This window comes from Sturnira hondurensis, unplaced genomic scaffold (assembly GCF_014824575.4).
Source record: "Sturnira hondurensis isolate 20B ecotype Veracruz unplaced genomic scaffold, ASM1482457v3 Scaffold0022179, whole genome shotgun sequence".
Taxonomy (NCBI): domain Eukaryota; kingdom Metazoa; phylum Chordata; class Mammalia; order Chiroptera; family Phyllostomidae; genus Sturnira; species Sturnira hondurensis.
The window spans coordinates 1189527-1203537 of record NW_028094810.1 but is presented as its reverse complement, the minus strand read 5'-3'; the positions used below and the strand labels follow the sequence as shown (position 1 = coordinate 1203537).

Below are 14011 nucleotides of genomic sequence, written 5' to 3'. Positions count from 1 at the left end.
TGGTGACGAGTTTTAGATAGAACACCAGAGGTACAACCCATGAAAAAAAATGGATAGATTGTGCTTCATAAAAATTATAAAATTCTGCTCTGTAAGAGGTAATGTTAACAGAACAAAAAGACGAGCCACAGAGTGGGAGAAATTCTTTGCAAGCACATACCTGATAAAAAACTGCTATTCAATATGCAAAGAACTCTTAAACCTCAACAATAAGAAAGCAGGCAGGCAGCCCAAACCAAAAGCGGCGAGAGGATCATGAAATCTTCCCCGCGCTCTGGGAGCTTCAGGCACCCTTCTGCCTGCTTCAGTCAGATGGTTTTTGCCCCTGACCTCACCCCTGATGACGACCTCCATGGCAGTGGGCACGCAGGCTGTTCAGAAGTGCCAGGCGTGAGGAGGTTGGCAGGAGGCCCCAGTGACCAGGAGGCCCAGGGGAGAGTGAGGAGATGGGGAGGTTGACAGGCAAGGTCAGGAGGTCGCAGGCAGGGGTGGTGAGGCCTGACTGGGGCAGTGTCCCAGGGAAGCTGGAGCTGGCTGCTTTTTGTCTCACTGTCACTTCCAGCTGCCTGACCCTCCGCTGATGGCACTCAGACCCCAAGACAAGGCCCCACTGCGACAGCAGAGCTGCTCAGATGGCCCAACCCATGGACCCGGTTGGGCCTGGAATCGGGTCTCCCATTCAGTGTGAGGTCAACAGGGTGAGGACACTCGGTGCTGTCCCTCCAGAAGTGGACAAGGGGGACTGTGTCAGCCCCTCCCTAGAAGTGAGGTGGGGAGGACTGAGCCCTGCTAGTGAATACAAAGATGTGGGGAGGAGTGACAATGGTGTCACTGACCCGAGAGCACCATGCCGCACGCCACACTTCTTTAAGGGTGGCCCACTTAAAGAAGTGGGGAGACGGTTGGGGTGGGAGTGACTGGTTGCACAGTCAGGACAACACCACCGTCCCTGAGTGGGGCCATGCCTGAAGGCCTCCTGAGGGAGTCCTCACCGCCCCGGCAGATGAGAGGGGTCTAATTAATACCGGCATCTGGAAGAAGAGCTCTCTCAGTGCCAGGGGTCAGCTGGCTGAAAGGGAGAGGGATGCTCAATGTCCAGTTCCTAGTCCTCGGCAGGACCAGGAGGCCCGGGCACACAGAGGGCACCGGGGGGCACTGTCTGGGTCCTGGAGCTCCTCTCCTCTCAGTCCTAACCAGGCTGGATTAGGCCTCTCAGCCACCAGAGCCTAGGGAGCCAGGACCCACCTGGTGGGGTGGCTTGCCCTCTGCTTGGCTGTATATCCGTGTTGGGGTACAGGCTGGGGTGATCTGGACCCATGAGAAATGTGGGTATCCAGGTCAGTGGTTGGGCACTGGGGGCATATGTCACATGGAAGTCTTTGTCTGAATCACCCACTTCCTCCACACTGGATTGGAGGGTTGCACACCCCTCCTCTGACCCCCTCCTGGCCTGCGAGGATAAATGGGGAGGGGAGGGCTGGCTGGGCAATAGCAGCAGGGAGCAGCTGAGGTAAGCAGGCCCTGCCAAACCCCAACAGCTGGGTGTCAGGGCGAGCTCAGGGCAGCTGAGCCTCAGATCTGCCTCAGCATGACCTCAGACTACAGGCCTGAGCCGACCTGCCCCTGACCCCGGGGTCCCCGACTCCATCCACACCCCACACCCTGCAGACCCCAGCCTGACCCAGACCCCAGCTGGGCCCTACAGTCCCTCCTTGCTCCTTGCAGATGCTGAACCTGCTGGCGCTGGCCGTGCCCCTCCTGCTGGGCCTGGTCCATGCAGCCCCTGGTGAGTCCTGACCAGGGCCAGCCCTGTCCCTGCCCTTCTCCCCACACCCCAGGCCCCACTAGGGGTGGCTGGGTTCACAGAAGCCCAGGTTTGTGTGGGCACAAGGGCCACGCTGTGTCCTGTCCTGAGGGTGCTTTCTGCCTCAGCCCCGAGCCAGGCCCTGGAGAGAGTGGGCATCGTCGGGGGGCAGGAGGCCCCTGGGAGCAAATGGCCCTGGCAGGTGAGCCTGAGGGTCAAACTCCAGTACTGGATGCACATCTGTGGGGGCTCCCTCATCCACCCCCAGTGGGTGCTGACCGCCGCACACTGCGTTGGACCGTGAGTGTCCCTGGGGCCTGGTGGGTGGGAGAGGGTGGGGCTCCCTCCTCCTTCCCAGGGGTCCAGGACGCTGCTCAGCCCCTGAGTAGCTGTCCCCTCTCTCCAGGGAAACCCCGGACCCCACAGGCCTGAGGGTACAGCTGCGGGAGCAGCACCTCTACTACCAGGACAGGCTGCTGGCCGTCAGCCGGGTCATCCCGCACCCCAACTACTACACAGTGCAGAACGGGGCGGACATCGCCCTGCTGGAGCTCGAGGAACCCGTGAGCATCTCCAGCCATGTCCAGGTGGTCACTCTGCCTCTTGCCTCAGAGACCTTTCCCCCAGGGACCTCGTGCTGGGTGACAGGCTGGGGCAATCTGGGCAATGAAGGTGAGTGCCGGGGACAGCTGGAGGCCTTGGGAAAGTGAGGACTGCTCACACCCACGACCCAGCTCTGGGGTTCCCTTTGGGGGAGGGGGCCCAGCAGCTGCCTGAGGACAGTGATCACCTCCTCACTGATGCAGAATGCTCTCCTCCTCCCCCCAGAGCCCCTCCCACCACCATACCCACTGCAGCAGGTAAAGGTCCCCATCGTGGAAAACAGCCTGTGTGACATGGAATACCACACTGGCCTGTACACAGGGGACAACGTCCAGATTGTCCATGAGGACATGATGTGTGCCGGGAACAGGAAAAAGGATTCTTGCCAGGTGGGCCCCTGTCCTCCCCAGAGTCCCCAACCACGGGCCGCCCCCCCCAGCATGTGCAGCCACAGCTGACCCCTCTCCTCCCCAGGGCGACTCTGGAGGGCCCCTGGTCTGCAAGGTCAATGGCACCTGGCTGCAGGCAGGTGTGGTCAGCTGGGGTGATGGCTGTGCCCAGCCCCACAGGCCCGGCATCTACACCCGCGTCACCCACTACCTGGACTGGATCCGCCAGTATGTCCCCAAGGAGCCCTGAGCCTGTCCCTGGGGCTGCCACCTGGGTCCATGGAGGACCCAGCCCCCTCCTGTCCCCAGACCCCTGCTCCCTGCCCCTCCAGGTGCACCTTCACCACCTTCCCTGTTCCTTGTGCCCATCTCCCCGCCTTCCCCGCCCTCAGCCCAGGGAGCAGGTGGTGGCACCGACCCCCATTAAAGCACATGGAGAACGCATGTGGTTGTGGCCATCGTCCTGGTTGTGGGCGTCCCTGAGGGGGAGGGGCCGGGGAGCCTGCACAGCCACTGTCACTGTCACTGTGGGTCCCCGGAACCCTGAGCCCTGGGCACTGTGTGGGGACAGCCCCCTCCCCAGCCCCTGGTGCCCAGGCTCGTGTCTCTGTGCTGAGTAGCTGCATGTATTCAGGGCACAGAAAGCAACACAGAACGTTTACTACACAGTTCTTGGGGCGCCAAGGTGCCCAGCCATGGGGTCATAGCATGTCACCTTGGCCCCTCCACATCCTGTGTCCCTCCAGCCACACAAAGCCCTCCCCCTCCCCCACCCCACCCCCCGCAGCCCCCCAGGCCGAAGAAGCGTACACAGTTGCGGGCTGTGGTGCATCTGCCTGCTCTTCACATCTATGGGATGGGTTGATTGTGACACCTCTGATTCACCGACCACGTGTTGGGACATTCTCCTGTGGCTGCACACAGCCAGAATGTCTGTGGCTGTACCAGCCAGGGGGCTGAGGGCTGAGGCCTGGGCCCCATGCTCCCTCTGTTCTGAGAAGCCAGGTGTGTGTCGCACCCCGCCCCAGCCACAGGGGCCAGGCCCCGAGGCTCTCTCCAACCCACCATGCTTCGAGCTGGGGGTGGCATCTCATTACAGTTTCAATGAGCATTTCTATGGTTTTTGATGTGGGCGGCCCCGTCACAACTGAAGCCCTTCCCTTGGCGGGAAAGGGGACAACTGTCCACCTGCACCACTGGGGAGGATGCCTGCAGGCCCACGTCCGCTTCCACCCCCTTGGAGGCTCTGGTCACTGAGCGAGCTTCCCCGCCACTGCTCCTGTTGGTGAGCCTGTCGCTCTTCTGCGTCAGGCTGCCGTGCCTCCCAGGCCGCCCCCCAGACACACCAGCCCCTGTGAGCCAGCAGCTCTGCTGCCCCTGGTGCCGACACTGCAGGTCCGGGTGGGAAGGGCCTCTGCCCCCACTCACCCTGAACCCTCGCTGCTGTGGAAACTGCCATGGGGGAGATGCCTTCCCTCCTCACTCTCCTTTCATCTGTAATCATTTCACTGTGGCCAGAAAGCAGGCCCTCCCTAGAACGTGGAGGGGGTAGATGAGCGGGGCCCTTCCCTCCTTCCTCCCTCTCGCCTGTCCCCCACTCCCGTGGCTGCCACCGTAGCTGCCACCGTGGCTGGGGGAGTCACCTCCTTGGATGGCTCACCTCACACAAGCACATTGGCTCTTAGCTCTAAATGCCCACTGTGCTGGAGGACACTGAGGGAGAAGAAGCCACCAGCTCCTCCAGTGGGTGTGGAAGGAAGATAGATGGGCAGGGCCTGGGGCCGAGACCTGCCCCCCTAACCAGGCCAGCAGGGAGGAGGCTGGGCACCCCCAGCCTCCCCTCATCTGGTCCCGGGATCTGGAGGAACTCTGCCAGCTCAGCCTGTGGCAAGTCACAGATAAAGTGAGTGCTGGCTTATCAGGGTCAAGCTGGCCTTCTGCTGGGCCAGTGTGGCTGTGAGGGGACAGCCCTCCCTCTGTGCCCCCAGTTTCCTCCTGGGTGGGCCCACGTGGCCCATGTTCATGGGGCTGCAGGCAGCCCATGCCCCCAGGGCCAGGAGAGGGAGGCAGTGTGGGGCCCCACGCCCCTCCGTGTTCTCCTGAAAAATGGGCAGGAGCCAGTCCAGTCCCAGAGTCCCTGATGGGACCACAGGGATGGTCCTCAGAATTTCTTGTGTGACAGCAGGCCTGGAACCCTGAGGGTGCCCCCAGGGGCCACGTGATGGGTGCCAGTGGGGAGAGAAGGGCTTCAGTGCTCTAGGTGAACCGAACCTGACATCCTCTCCTGTGGGGACCAGGGCGGGCACTGGGGGTCCATAAGGCAGAGAACCTGGGTTACTCTAGACCTACTGCCCCAGCCCACACACTGGGAGACATGAAGCCTTCTAGGGCCTGGGAAGGGCTGGCCCGGGTTCCAACCCCATGCCTGCAAGCTGGTCAGCAAGGGCTGCTCCTCTTGCTGGAGGGGCACCCTCCCAGGTATGTTCCTACAATGGGTCCAGTGCACACCCCAAGACAAAGCCACTGTCACCGTTCACTGTTAGGACAAACGCGGCACATGCACTTTTGACCACGGTTCCAGGCCGCACGTGGAGGGGAGACAAGCCTGCACCCCGAGAAGCCGTGCCCTCACTCAACCCCGGGAACCTCTCCCCGTCTCTAGGAGGGCGTGGTGGACACAGGGGGACCTACAAGTCAGGCCTCCGATTTGCAGCTGAGCAAGATGCCAGGCAGGAAAGCCCCGGCCCCACCCAGGCCTCTAATCAGCGCAGCCATCAGGCCCCGGCCTGACAAGGGACATTAGGAAGGGCTGCCTGGAGCTGAACGGCTCTGTGTCCGTTTCATCTGCGGTGGCAACACGGGACAGGGAAACGGATGTGGCAATAGGGACAGTGGGGAGGGTAGGTTGGTGAGGCTGGCTTGAGACGTCTCTGCTGAACTCAGTCCGGGCCTTGAGGCAGGACTCTCCTGAGAAATCCAAGACCAGGTTTCAAGGACAAGAGGCTCATGGGGCTGCAGGGGAAGCTTGGTCCCTGAGGAGCCAGCATAGGGGAAGGTCAAGGGTCAGCACCTGGGGGTTGAAGACCTCAGAGCAGGGAGACTGCTAGAGTGGGGTGCACTTCGTAGCCCTAGGCTGACTGCCCAGCTCCCTGTGAGGATCCCTCCCTCGTCCCTGTCGGGAGCTCTGGCAAAACAACTTCCCGTGTGGTCAGATATGGTTTCTCCAGCATGTGAATGACGCCACGGGGGCTTGCTGCTATGACGAGCTCAACTCTTCCTGCTGGAGAACTTTCAGTACGTGGGTCTGCCTGAGGGGAGGCCACGAGACACCGGGGGAGCAGATGTTGGGGAGGGGCCCTGCAACCCCACTGTGCTGGCTGCCATCACCCAGCTGTGCCACCCACTCGCGAGGGACTGATTCTGATTGTCATCCAACTTGTTCCTTAAATAAGTTAGTATTTATTCCGCTTTGCTCCATCCTCCTTCCCTTTGAGCTGAATTTTCTGCATCAGATTATTGCAACATTTAACCTGAATTTATAAAAGAAACAAAATGAAACAAAGGGACCTCAGTGGGAATGGCTCCTCCCAGACCCTGGGATGGCCTTGGGAGGCATGGGTACTGGGGGCGGGTCTTATTGCATGGCTCCCACTCCCTGGTAACGTGGTGTTTCAGAGAGGCCAGAGTCAATGGGTGTTTTCTGGACAGACCGGTGGGGAGGGGCCTGGAAGGGGAGATGGAGTGACAGCGATGAGGGCTGGGACAAATGGGTGGGAGCTCAGGCTGTGAGCGGTGGTGAGGCATGGCTGCCGGGGCCTCAGAGGCCAAGCTGCCACCCTCGAGGGCACGAGTGGCCCCCAGCGTGTGTTCCCTATAAAACAAGTGGGGACGTGAAGACGCGGATGTGCTGGGCAACCTCTGCCTTTCTCCTTTTGGTCACTTTCTAGTCCTGGTCCCATGAACGCAGCTCTCTCGTTCAGGGACTGCTGCCTGGGATGCCGGCAGTCTCAGACCACAGCGGTGGGACTTGGGAGAACCGGACCTGAATGGGTGGGCGGAGGCCCGCAGTCCAAGGAGCTAACCTCGTTCCCCTGGGCCCAGAAGAGCATCTGCACCCCCCCTCCTCTGGGCGGGTACCTTCCTGGCTCCTCGGCCCAGGTGTGGCACGACATGGGGCCCATGCAGGGCCCTGCCGGGGCCACCACCCCAACAAGTACATCCCAACCCCAGTGCCAAGCCTGTGTGGCTTCATGCCCCCAACTACACAGGCTCGTCCACACTATCACCCGTTGTGGGACTGGCCGAAGGGGACCCTGCTTTCTTTGGGGGGCTCTGGGGGACTTTGAGGTATAGCCCCTGCCCCTTCTCTGGGGGGTTGATAGAGGGCACAGGAGACTCTATTTTGTGGGGTTCAGCAGGAGATGAGACCCCTGAGGAAGCTCTGGGTCCCTGGCCCACCCTGTGGCCACTGTCCAAGAACAGGTCCCCACCGGGGCCAGGGGCCAGCGGCTCAGAAGCAAAGCTGGGGACGGTCAGGTGCTCCCCACGACAGGAAACCGGGCCCCACCGCTCCCCCTTGGTGGCGGGGTCTACCCCCACGCCCTCCACGGGCTCACAGGATGGGGTTCTCCGCCGCAGGGTGGTACTGCCGCCCTCCGCTGCAGGGGGCCAGGCTGCACCCTCCTCCTCCGTTGGGGGGTCTACAGAGATGCAAGGGGGGCTCATCTTCTTCTTTCTGCGTGCCCCCAGGGCCGGCTCAGCCTCCAAGCCTTGAACCTTCACCTCGCCAGTCTCTGAGGGGCTGTCCCCTCCGCCCGGCTCCACTGAGCGCTGCCGGCGTGGGTCTGCCAGGCTGGGCTGGTCCAGGAAGCCCTGGGTGTCCACAATGTAGAGCCCGCGCAGGTCCGGGTCGCCGCCCACCACCCCGTGGGCTTCAGGCAAGGGGCTCCGGGCTGAGCTGGTGATGTGGCAGACCTCCTCGTCGGCTGGGTCTGGGGCCTCTGTCTCCTCCCCACCTGTGGCTGGTGGCTGACTGGAGATGCAGCACTGTCCAGAAGTGTGCTTTCGGGTACGGACATTGGTGAGCCCCGGGGAGAGGGGCGGGGACTGCAGGGAGTCCACCAGGGACACATGCCTTGAGGGGGTCTTCCCACCAGGCTCCCCCAAGCTCAGGCTGCAGACCGCAGGGCTGTCAATCTGTGTTTCCAGGGAATTGGTGTGCAGGGCCTCCTGCAAGGGCACAGGGTCAGGTGAGACCAGGCAGAGCCCAACCAGCAGCTGGGGCCAAAGACCCCTCCCCACCTGGGCCCATAGGCACTCAACCCCCTGAGGGTGGGGCCCAGGGTGAGGTGGGGCTGAGCACCCCTTGTATGGATGCTACAGCCCCACCCACACCACCCTGGGGACTACCCTGCATGTGGGGGCCAACCATCCACGCAGGTCATGATGGGGAGGGGCCGTGAGGACTGGAGAGCTGGAGCCTGAGAGTCAGGGAAGCCTGGAAACCCTGCTGGGCACAGGACGAGGCTGAGGCAACCTTGCCTACCACCAGCCCAGTGTGGCTCCCCAAGGATGGGAGGAGAGGCCTGTGGGTGTAGGCGAGGCCCACAGAAAGGGGTCCTGGGGTGCTGTGAAGGACTAAGACTGCTGCCCAAGGAGGGGATAGGGTCCTTCCTGGTGGCTGGGAACTCTGTCATCACAGGCTCTGGTGACAAAGCACCCCCTTCCCTCAGTGTCCCTGTCACTGAAGCTTTAATGGGGAGAGGAAACCCCTGCGGCCCCGCAGGGCGCTTCTCCTACCTGTCTGCAGAGTAGGCGGCTAAAGCTGGGGGAGTGAGCGGTGCCCCGAGGGGGCAGGGTGAGGAGGGTGTTGCTGCCCCTGGCAGGGGAGGACGAAGCTGACGAGACCTGGAGGGAGGCGCAGGACTCCACAGGTGGTGAGTGCTCAAGGGTGACCAAGCCTGGGGCAGGAAGGTGTCTAAACCAGGCAGCTGTCGCCTGCCCTGCGTCCTCCCACCTGCCCGAGTCCTCCTGCCTACGGCCTCCCACCCGCCCAAGTCCTCCAGCTGCTGCCATGGGCCATACCAGAGGTGGTGGTGCCCACGTAGGTCTCCATTTCCACCTCCTGCAGTGGGTGCGGGTGCGGGTGCGGGTGCGGGGCTGAGGCTGGTGCCACGGGCCGGAACATGTAGCTGTCATTGGGCAGTGAGAGCATCCTGGACACGGACACCTTTCGCGCAACCAGGACGCTGGGAGCATCGGGCCCCGCGCCTGGGCCCTGTGGGGCTGTGGGCCTGGGACGAGCGGGGGACCCCTGGGCCAGCTCCAGCTCCAGCTCAGCGTCTAGCTCGGCGTCCTCGCGGGCCTCCTTGTTGCTCTCCTCCAAGTGCTTCATGAGCACGGCCACCACCACGTTGACCAGCACAAACTGGGCCACCAGTACAAAGGTCACGAAGTAGATGGGCGAGATGGCCGGCAGGTAGGTCAGGCAGTGCTTGTCCTCACGCGCACATTCCCTCAGAGTGTCCTGTGGGCGAAGCGGCGGCTGCAGCGGGGTGCAGGCTGACTGCGCCTCCCCGCCCGCCTGGCTCAGGCTCTTACCTTCATGATCCCGTTCCAGTTGTCCCCCGTGGACACACGGAACAGCGTGAGAAAGGCCATGCCGAAGTTGGAGAAGGTGGCGTGCCTGCTCAGGCCCTCGCAGGGGTTGTCCTCACTGCACTCTGCAAGGCAGAGACCCTGGCGGTCAGCTGCACTGCGGGGGCAGGGTGCACGTGGGCCTGGGAGGCCCTGCCTCGAGCCGTGGGCCCTGCCCCTGCCCCTGCCCCAGGGTAGTCACACTCCTCGGCACCGGGCAGAGGCCTAACCTGGGCATCCCTGGCAGGTAGGCACCTACAGGAGGCACATCTCTTCAAAATGGGGGCCGGGCTGCTTCTTCCTTGGCATGGGGGCTGCTGAAAGCCCTGCTTGTTCTAGACCTAGGGCTTTCTAGATAGGGCAGCCTGAGCCCTCCGTGCCAGCTGGCTCTGGCTCAGCCCCAGGAGGTGCACTGACTGCTCCCCGGGGCCCCTCTTGGGTCAGTGCACCCTGAGCGATGGGGCCACCTCGGGGCATGAGACTGGGCCAGGGGCCAGGAGTCAGGCCTGGGGTCTGGGGCATCAGCTGTTGGGTCCCAGGGACCCCTCTGGGTAGGCCCCAAACTACCCCCTCAGCCTCCCTCACAGGCAGGCTCACTGGTGGCTCCTGGAACCACTGAGTGTTCAGTAACAGCGAGTGTGCAAAAGACCTGGCAGGAAAGGGAGGGGCACCTTGTGAGAACCAGGCTGCCGGACAGGGTCCCCTCCTGCCCTCTCTGCCCAACTGGCTCAAGGAAATCCTGGGCAAGCATGAAAAAGGACATGTCACGGCATTTGGCCCTGGAGGCCACATGATGCTGGGGCCATATGTGTGCCATGTGTGCAGCTCCGCCTTCCTCACTGGGGCCTGAGTACATGCGCGGGTCCACGGGCACATCTGGCAGTGTGTGTGTGTGCATCACAGGTGTGGCTCCACACTTGTGTGTGTGCGCAGATGCTCCTGTGCCCAGTCACATTCGCCTCTGGTAGTGAAGGGCTGAGGAAGCTGGGGGCCCTGCCACACCCGGACAGTGTCCCGAGCTGCCTGCAGGCCATGTGTGTGTGGGTGAGGCTGTACTTTCCCGGACCACACTCACCGAGCCTCCCGAACAGCTCCACTCCCAGGGCAGCATAGATAAAAAACAGGAGCATGAAAAGTAGGCCGAGGTTCCCTACCTACACAGGAGAGAAGCAGAACCAGGTCAGGCCTCAATCCTGACTGCTGCGCACTCAGCGCCTGGTGCCCTCCCAGCCATCCTTACCCCTGGCAGAAGATCAAGTTCCCAGAGTTGGCCTTGAAGCTTTGTTCTTAACCCTCCCCTGCCACCTGGCCCTGGAGCTCCCATGGTACCTGGGGGCTCCTCGTTCTGCTTATGCTTAAGTGTTTAAGGTCCCTCCTCAGCCCCTCACCCCCACTCTGCACCCAGGGCCCCCACTGCCTCCAGGGCCCAGGTAGCTTTGACAGACTGTGCAGGGCCGGCCTCCGGGGTCCCCACAGAAAGGCCAAAGCCAAGCTCTGCAGGCTGAGTGACCTCTGTGTCAAAGGCTCCAGCACGAGCCTCGCCGACCCATCCTCCCGGTGCTGCCCTCCAGACGGGGCGCCTTGTCTCCACATGCCTCCCACGGCCCAGGCTTCCCTCCCCTCCTGTTACTTCCAGACACTGGGCAGGCACAAAGGACCTTGGGGACTGCAACTCAGATAGGGCTGAGGAATGCTGGTAAGGGGGAGGTGGGACTGGTGGAGGGAGGGTGCACTCGGAGGGCTGCTGGGCACGTGGTCAGTGGGGGTGTGGACAGACAGGTGGGCACACGGGTGAGTAGGTGGTGTCAGGGGGGCACGCGGCTGTGGCATGAATGCTGGCTAAAAAACGAACAGACAGACGCATGGGTGGGTGGCTGGCTGAAAGGGTTAGAGCCGTGGGCTGATGGACACACGGCTGAACAGGATGGGTTGGCAGGAAAACTGGATACTGCCCAGATGAGGCAAAGGGCTTCTTCCAGCTCAAGTGGCCACAAAAGGATCAAGGTGGGGACCGTGGACAGGAAGTGAGGACACGGGGCCTGAATCAGCTCCAAAAGGTCTTCAGCCAACACCTGAGCCTTGGGAGGGGTCTTTGGAACTCAGATAAGCCCACCTTGGCTACCTTCTTTGCTCTCTGCCCAAATCCCACCATGTCCAGCACTGGACCAGGGGAGGCGGGCAGTGGTTCTCAGTCTTGCCCAGAAGGCAGACGGCCATCTCCCTCCCAGGACGGCCATTATTCCCTGCACAGGCAGGGGTGATCAACGTGGTCTTCACAAGTGCCGATGACCCCACGAACGACCGACTGAACGACAGCGAACGAGGCCCTCCCTGCAGCCTCATCCTCTCTGTGACATCTGTAGTGCCCACCCGGGGCAGCTGGGCAGCTACCTGGGGCAGGGCTTGAACCACTGTGTCCAGCAGGGCCCGCATGCCTGTGGCCATCTTGAGCAGCTTCAGCACTAGGGCCAAGAGCTGAGTGTTAGAGCTGGTCGGGGGCCCGGGCCGGTCCGACCCCCCCGCTGGCTGGGCCCCAGGACCGGCCCGTCCCTCCCAGTCCTGCCACCAGCACAGCCCCCGCTGAGGCCTCGGGGCCTGGTGAGGAGGGTCACGGCAGTCCCGGGGCCCCTGCGGTGTCTACCTCGGGCGATGCGGAGCACGCGCATGATGCGGATGATGGTGGGGTTGATGGGCAGGGCCGCGCTCATCTCGATCTCCTCCAGCGTGATGCCCATGATGGACAGCAGCACGATGGCCAGGTCCAGCTGGTTCCACCTGGGTGGCCGGCTGGGCTCAGGGTCGTGCTGCTTCCTTCCCCTACTCGCAGCCCTTTAGAGCGAGAGGCATCCCCTCCCTATCGCCCTGGGAGCATCCTCGTGGCACCCACGGGGCGCACCCCACACCTCTGCTCAGCACGATCACCTCTGCAGACAGAAGGCTGGGACCGCTGGAGAGGAAGGCTGCGGCTCTCACCTGCTCCCCCCAAGAGCTCCATGGGTCCTTCAGGGTGCCAGGTAGCCCCACCCCACATACCTGTCCTTGAAGAACCTCCGGAACCCAAATGCCACCAGCTTCAGCACAGCCTCAAAGACGAACACAATGGTGAACACGTAGTTGCAATATTTGAGGGCCTCGTCCAGCGACTGGGGGCAGAGTGTCAGGCTGTGGAGGCCACCCTGCCTAGACTGCCCCTCCTCCTCCTCCCCCAACTGTGGCACTCGGCCCTCTACCGCCTGGGTCCTGGTCACCCTGCCCCATCTCTCTCCACCAGTCTGAGGGCCTGCAGGCAGAGGACAGGTCTGTCTGAGGCCCCACGGCCGAGCACTTACTGCGTGTGCGTGCCTGCACCAGGTCTGGAAGGCATCCCCGGGACTGGCCCTTGCAGCACTCAGAGAACGGCCCTCAGGTGAGAGGAACCTGCCCCTCTGAGGCCAGACTCCGGGCCCTGCCTTAACCAGGCCCCACCCACAGCCTGGGACAGGCTGGCTTGTGCTTCCTGAAAAGCTGAGTAGGTTCAGACTCAAGGGCTCTGATGCCCCGAGACCCCTCCCTTCCCGGGGTGGGGGGCAGGGGGGGTTCCCTTTCTTTAATGAAATGATGGCGATGCAGATGTAATTGGAGTGAAATAAAAAGCTGAACATTTTTGCCCTCCTGTCTCCTGTCAGCCCTGTCAGGCTTTTCCTGCACCATGAAATCCACAGCCCAAGCAGCTGGGCTCATGGACACTTCAACGGCCAGTTTCGAGACGGAGCCACTCGCCGGGCAGGGAGGGCCCTCTGGGTCAGGTGGTCCTGAGAGTTTCAGTAGATCTTAAAAGGAGGACTAAACCCCAGTGAGGGCTCACCCAGGCCTGCAGATGGAAGATCCCCCTGCCCCGGTTCTCAGGGTAGCACCTCCTGATCCAGGTCACCCACTGGGTGCTGACCTCACCCATGGCCCTCCCGGGACTCATCTCCCACACTGGTCCTGGAGACAGGGTGGGCAGGGCTTCACACCCCGAGCCCCACCTTGGGCTGGTTGTAGTGCTCCATGGACATGGTGATGACGTTGACCCCGATGATGAAGGTGATGAAAAGGTCGAGGTAGTGGCTGGTGCACAGCGAGTGGATGGAGCGGCGGGTGGGCGAGTAGTCGGCGTAGTAGGGCCGGCGCTGGGCCTCTGCAGGGAGAGGGCGCCTGTGACCAGAGCTAGGTGATAGGGGTGGGGCTGGGGGGGCCCAGGCTCAGGTGGGAGGGGCTGTTAGGAAGGGGGAGGAGGGGACCTCTCTCAGGAAGGGGAGTCTATTCTGGGTAAGAAGTGGCCCCTGTAAGTCTGGCTCCTGCTGCAGAATGGACAAGGCAGGGCGGGAGGCCTGAGTGGGCCTCTGGGGCGGACCACCTGCCCGGTCCCTTGGCTTCAGGGGCCCTGGCCTCAGGGCAGCACCAGGACGGGGCCTAGAAGCTGCGACTGCATCTGGTTCTGCCCTGGGGCCCTGCTTGGACCCCGCCCTGCCAGGGGGCCCCCAAGCCCGGGACTTGGGGTGCTCTCCTGGGCTGGCACCAGTGTCCAGAGACACCGAGATGATGACGGGTGGGCAGA

At 62.7% G+C, this 14011-nt stretch overlaps 2 protein-coding genes across 2 annotated transcripts in view; one reads left to right on the top strand and one right to left on the bottom strand.

Annotated features, from left to right (window-relative positions):
* Window positions 1-1604: 1604 nt before the first annotated feature.
* LOC118978859 (tryptase beta-2-like) lies at window positions 1605-3233 on the top strand. The gene is made up of 5 exons (XM_037034618.1): window positions 1605-1786; window positions 1933-2104; window positions 2211-2476; window positions 2633-2796; window positions 2882-3233. Exons 1-5 carry the CDS (start codon window positions 1726-1728, stop codon window positions 3044-3046), a joined length of 828 nt encoding a protein of 275 aa, XP_036890513.1. The 5' UTR covers window positions 1605-1725; the 3' UTR covers window positions 3047-3233.
* Window positions 3234-6241: 3008 nt separating this feature from the next.
* Window positions 6242-14011, bottom strand: part of CACNA1H (calcium voltage-gated channel subunit alpha1 H) — a 64503-nt gene continuing 56733 nt past the window's right edge. Inside the window, exons 26-34 of the mRNA XM_037034487.1 lie at window positions 13440-13591; window positions 12466-12575; window positions 12074-12207; window positions 11824-11894; window positions 10508-10586; window positions 9397-9518; window positions 8881-9322; window positions 8596-8756; window positions 6242-8025 (exon numbers count right to left, since the gene is read on the bottom strand). Of these exons, the coding sequence (XP_036890382.1) occupies window positions 7057-8025; window positions 8596-8756; window positions 8881-9322; window positions 9397-9518; window positions 10508-10586; window positions 11824-11894; window positions 12074-12207; window positions 12466-12575; window positions 13440-13591 (2240 nt within the window). The 3' untranslated portion in view covers window positions 6242-7056. The remainder of the gene's footprint in view (window positions 8026-8595; window positions 8757-8880; window positions 9323-9396; window positions 9519-10507; window positions 10587-11823; window positions 11895-12073; window positions 12208-12465; window positions 12576-13439; window positions 13592-14011) is intronic.

What these genes read in the sequence shown, in the direction of transcription:
- LOC118978859 (XM_037034618.1), top strand. Translation starts at nt 1,726, where the DNA reads ATGCTGAACCTGCTGGCGCTGGCCGTGCCCCTCCTGCTGGGCCTGGTC. An exon ending in GCCGCACACTGCGTTGGACC is followed by an intron (nt 2,105 to 2,210) that starts GTGAGTGTCCCT and finishes CCCTCTCTCCAG; the next exon opens with GGAAACCCCGGACCCCACAG. An exon ending in GGAAAAAGGATTCTTGCCAG is followed by an intron (nt 2,797 to 2,881) that starts GTGGGCCCCTGT and finishes TCTCCTCCCCAG; the next exon opens with GGCGACTCTGGAGGGCCCCT.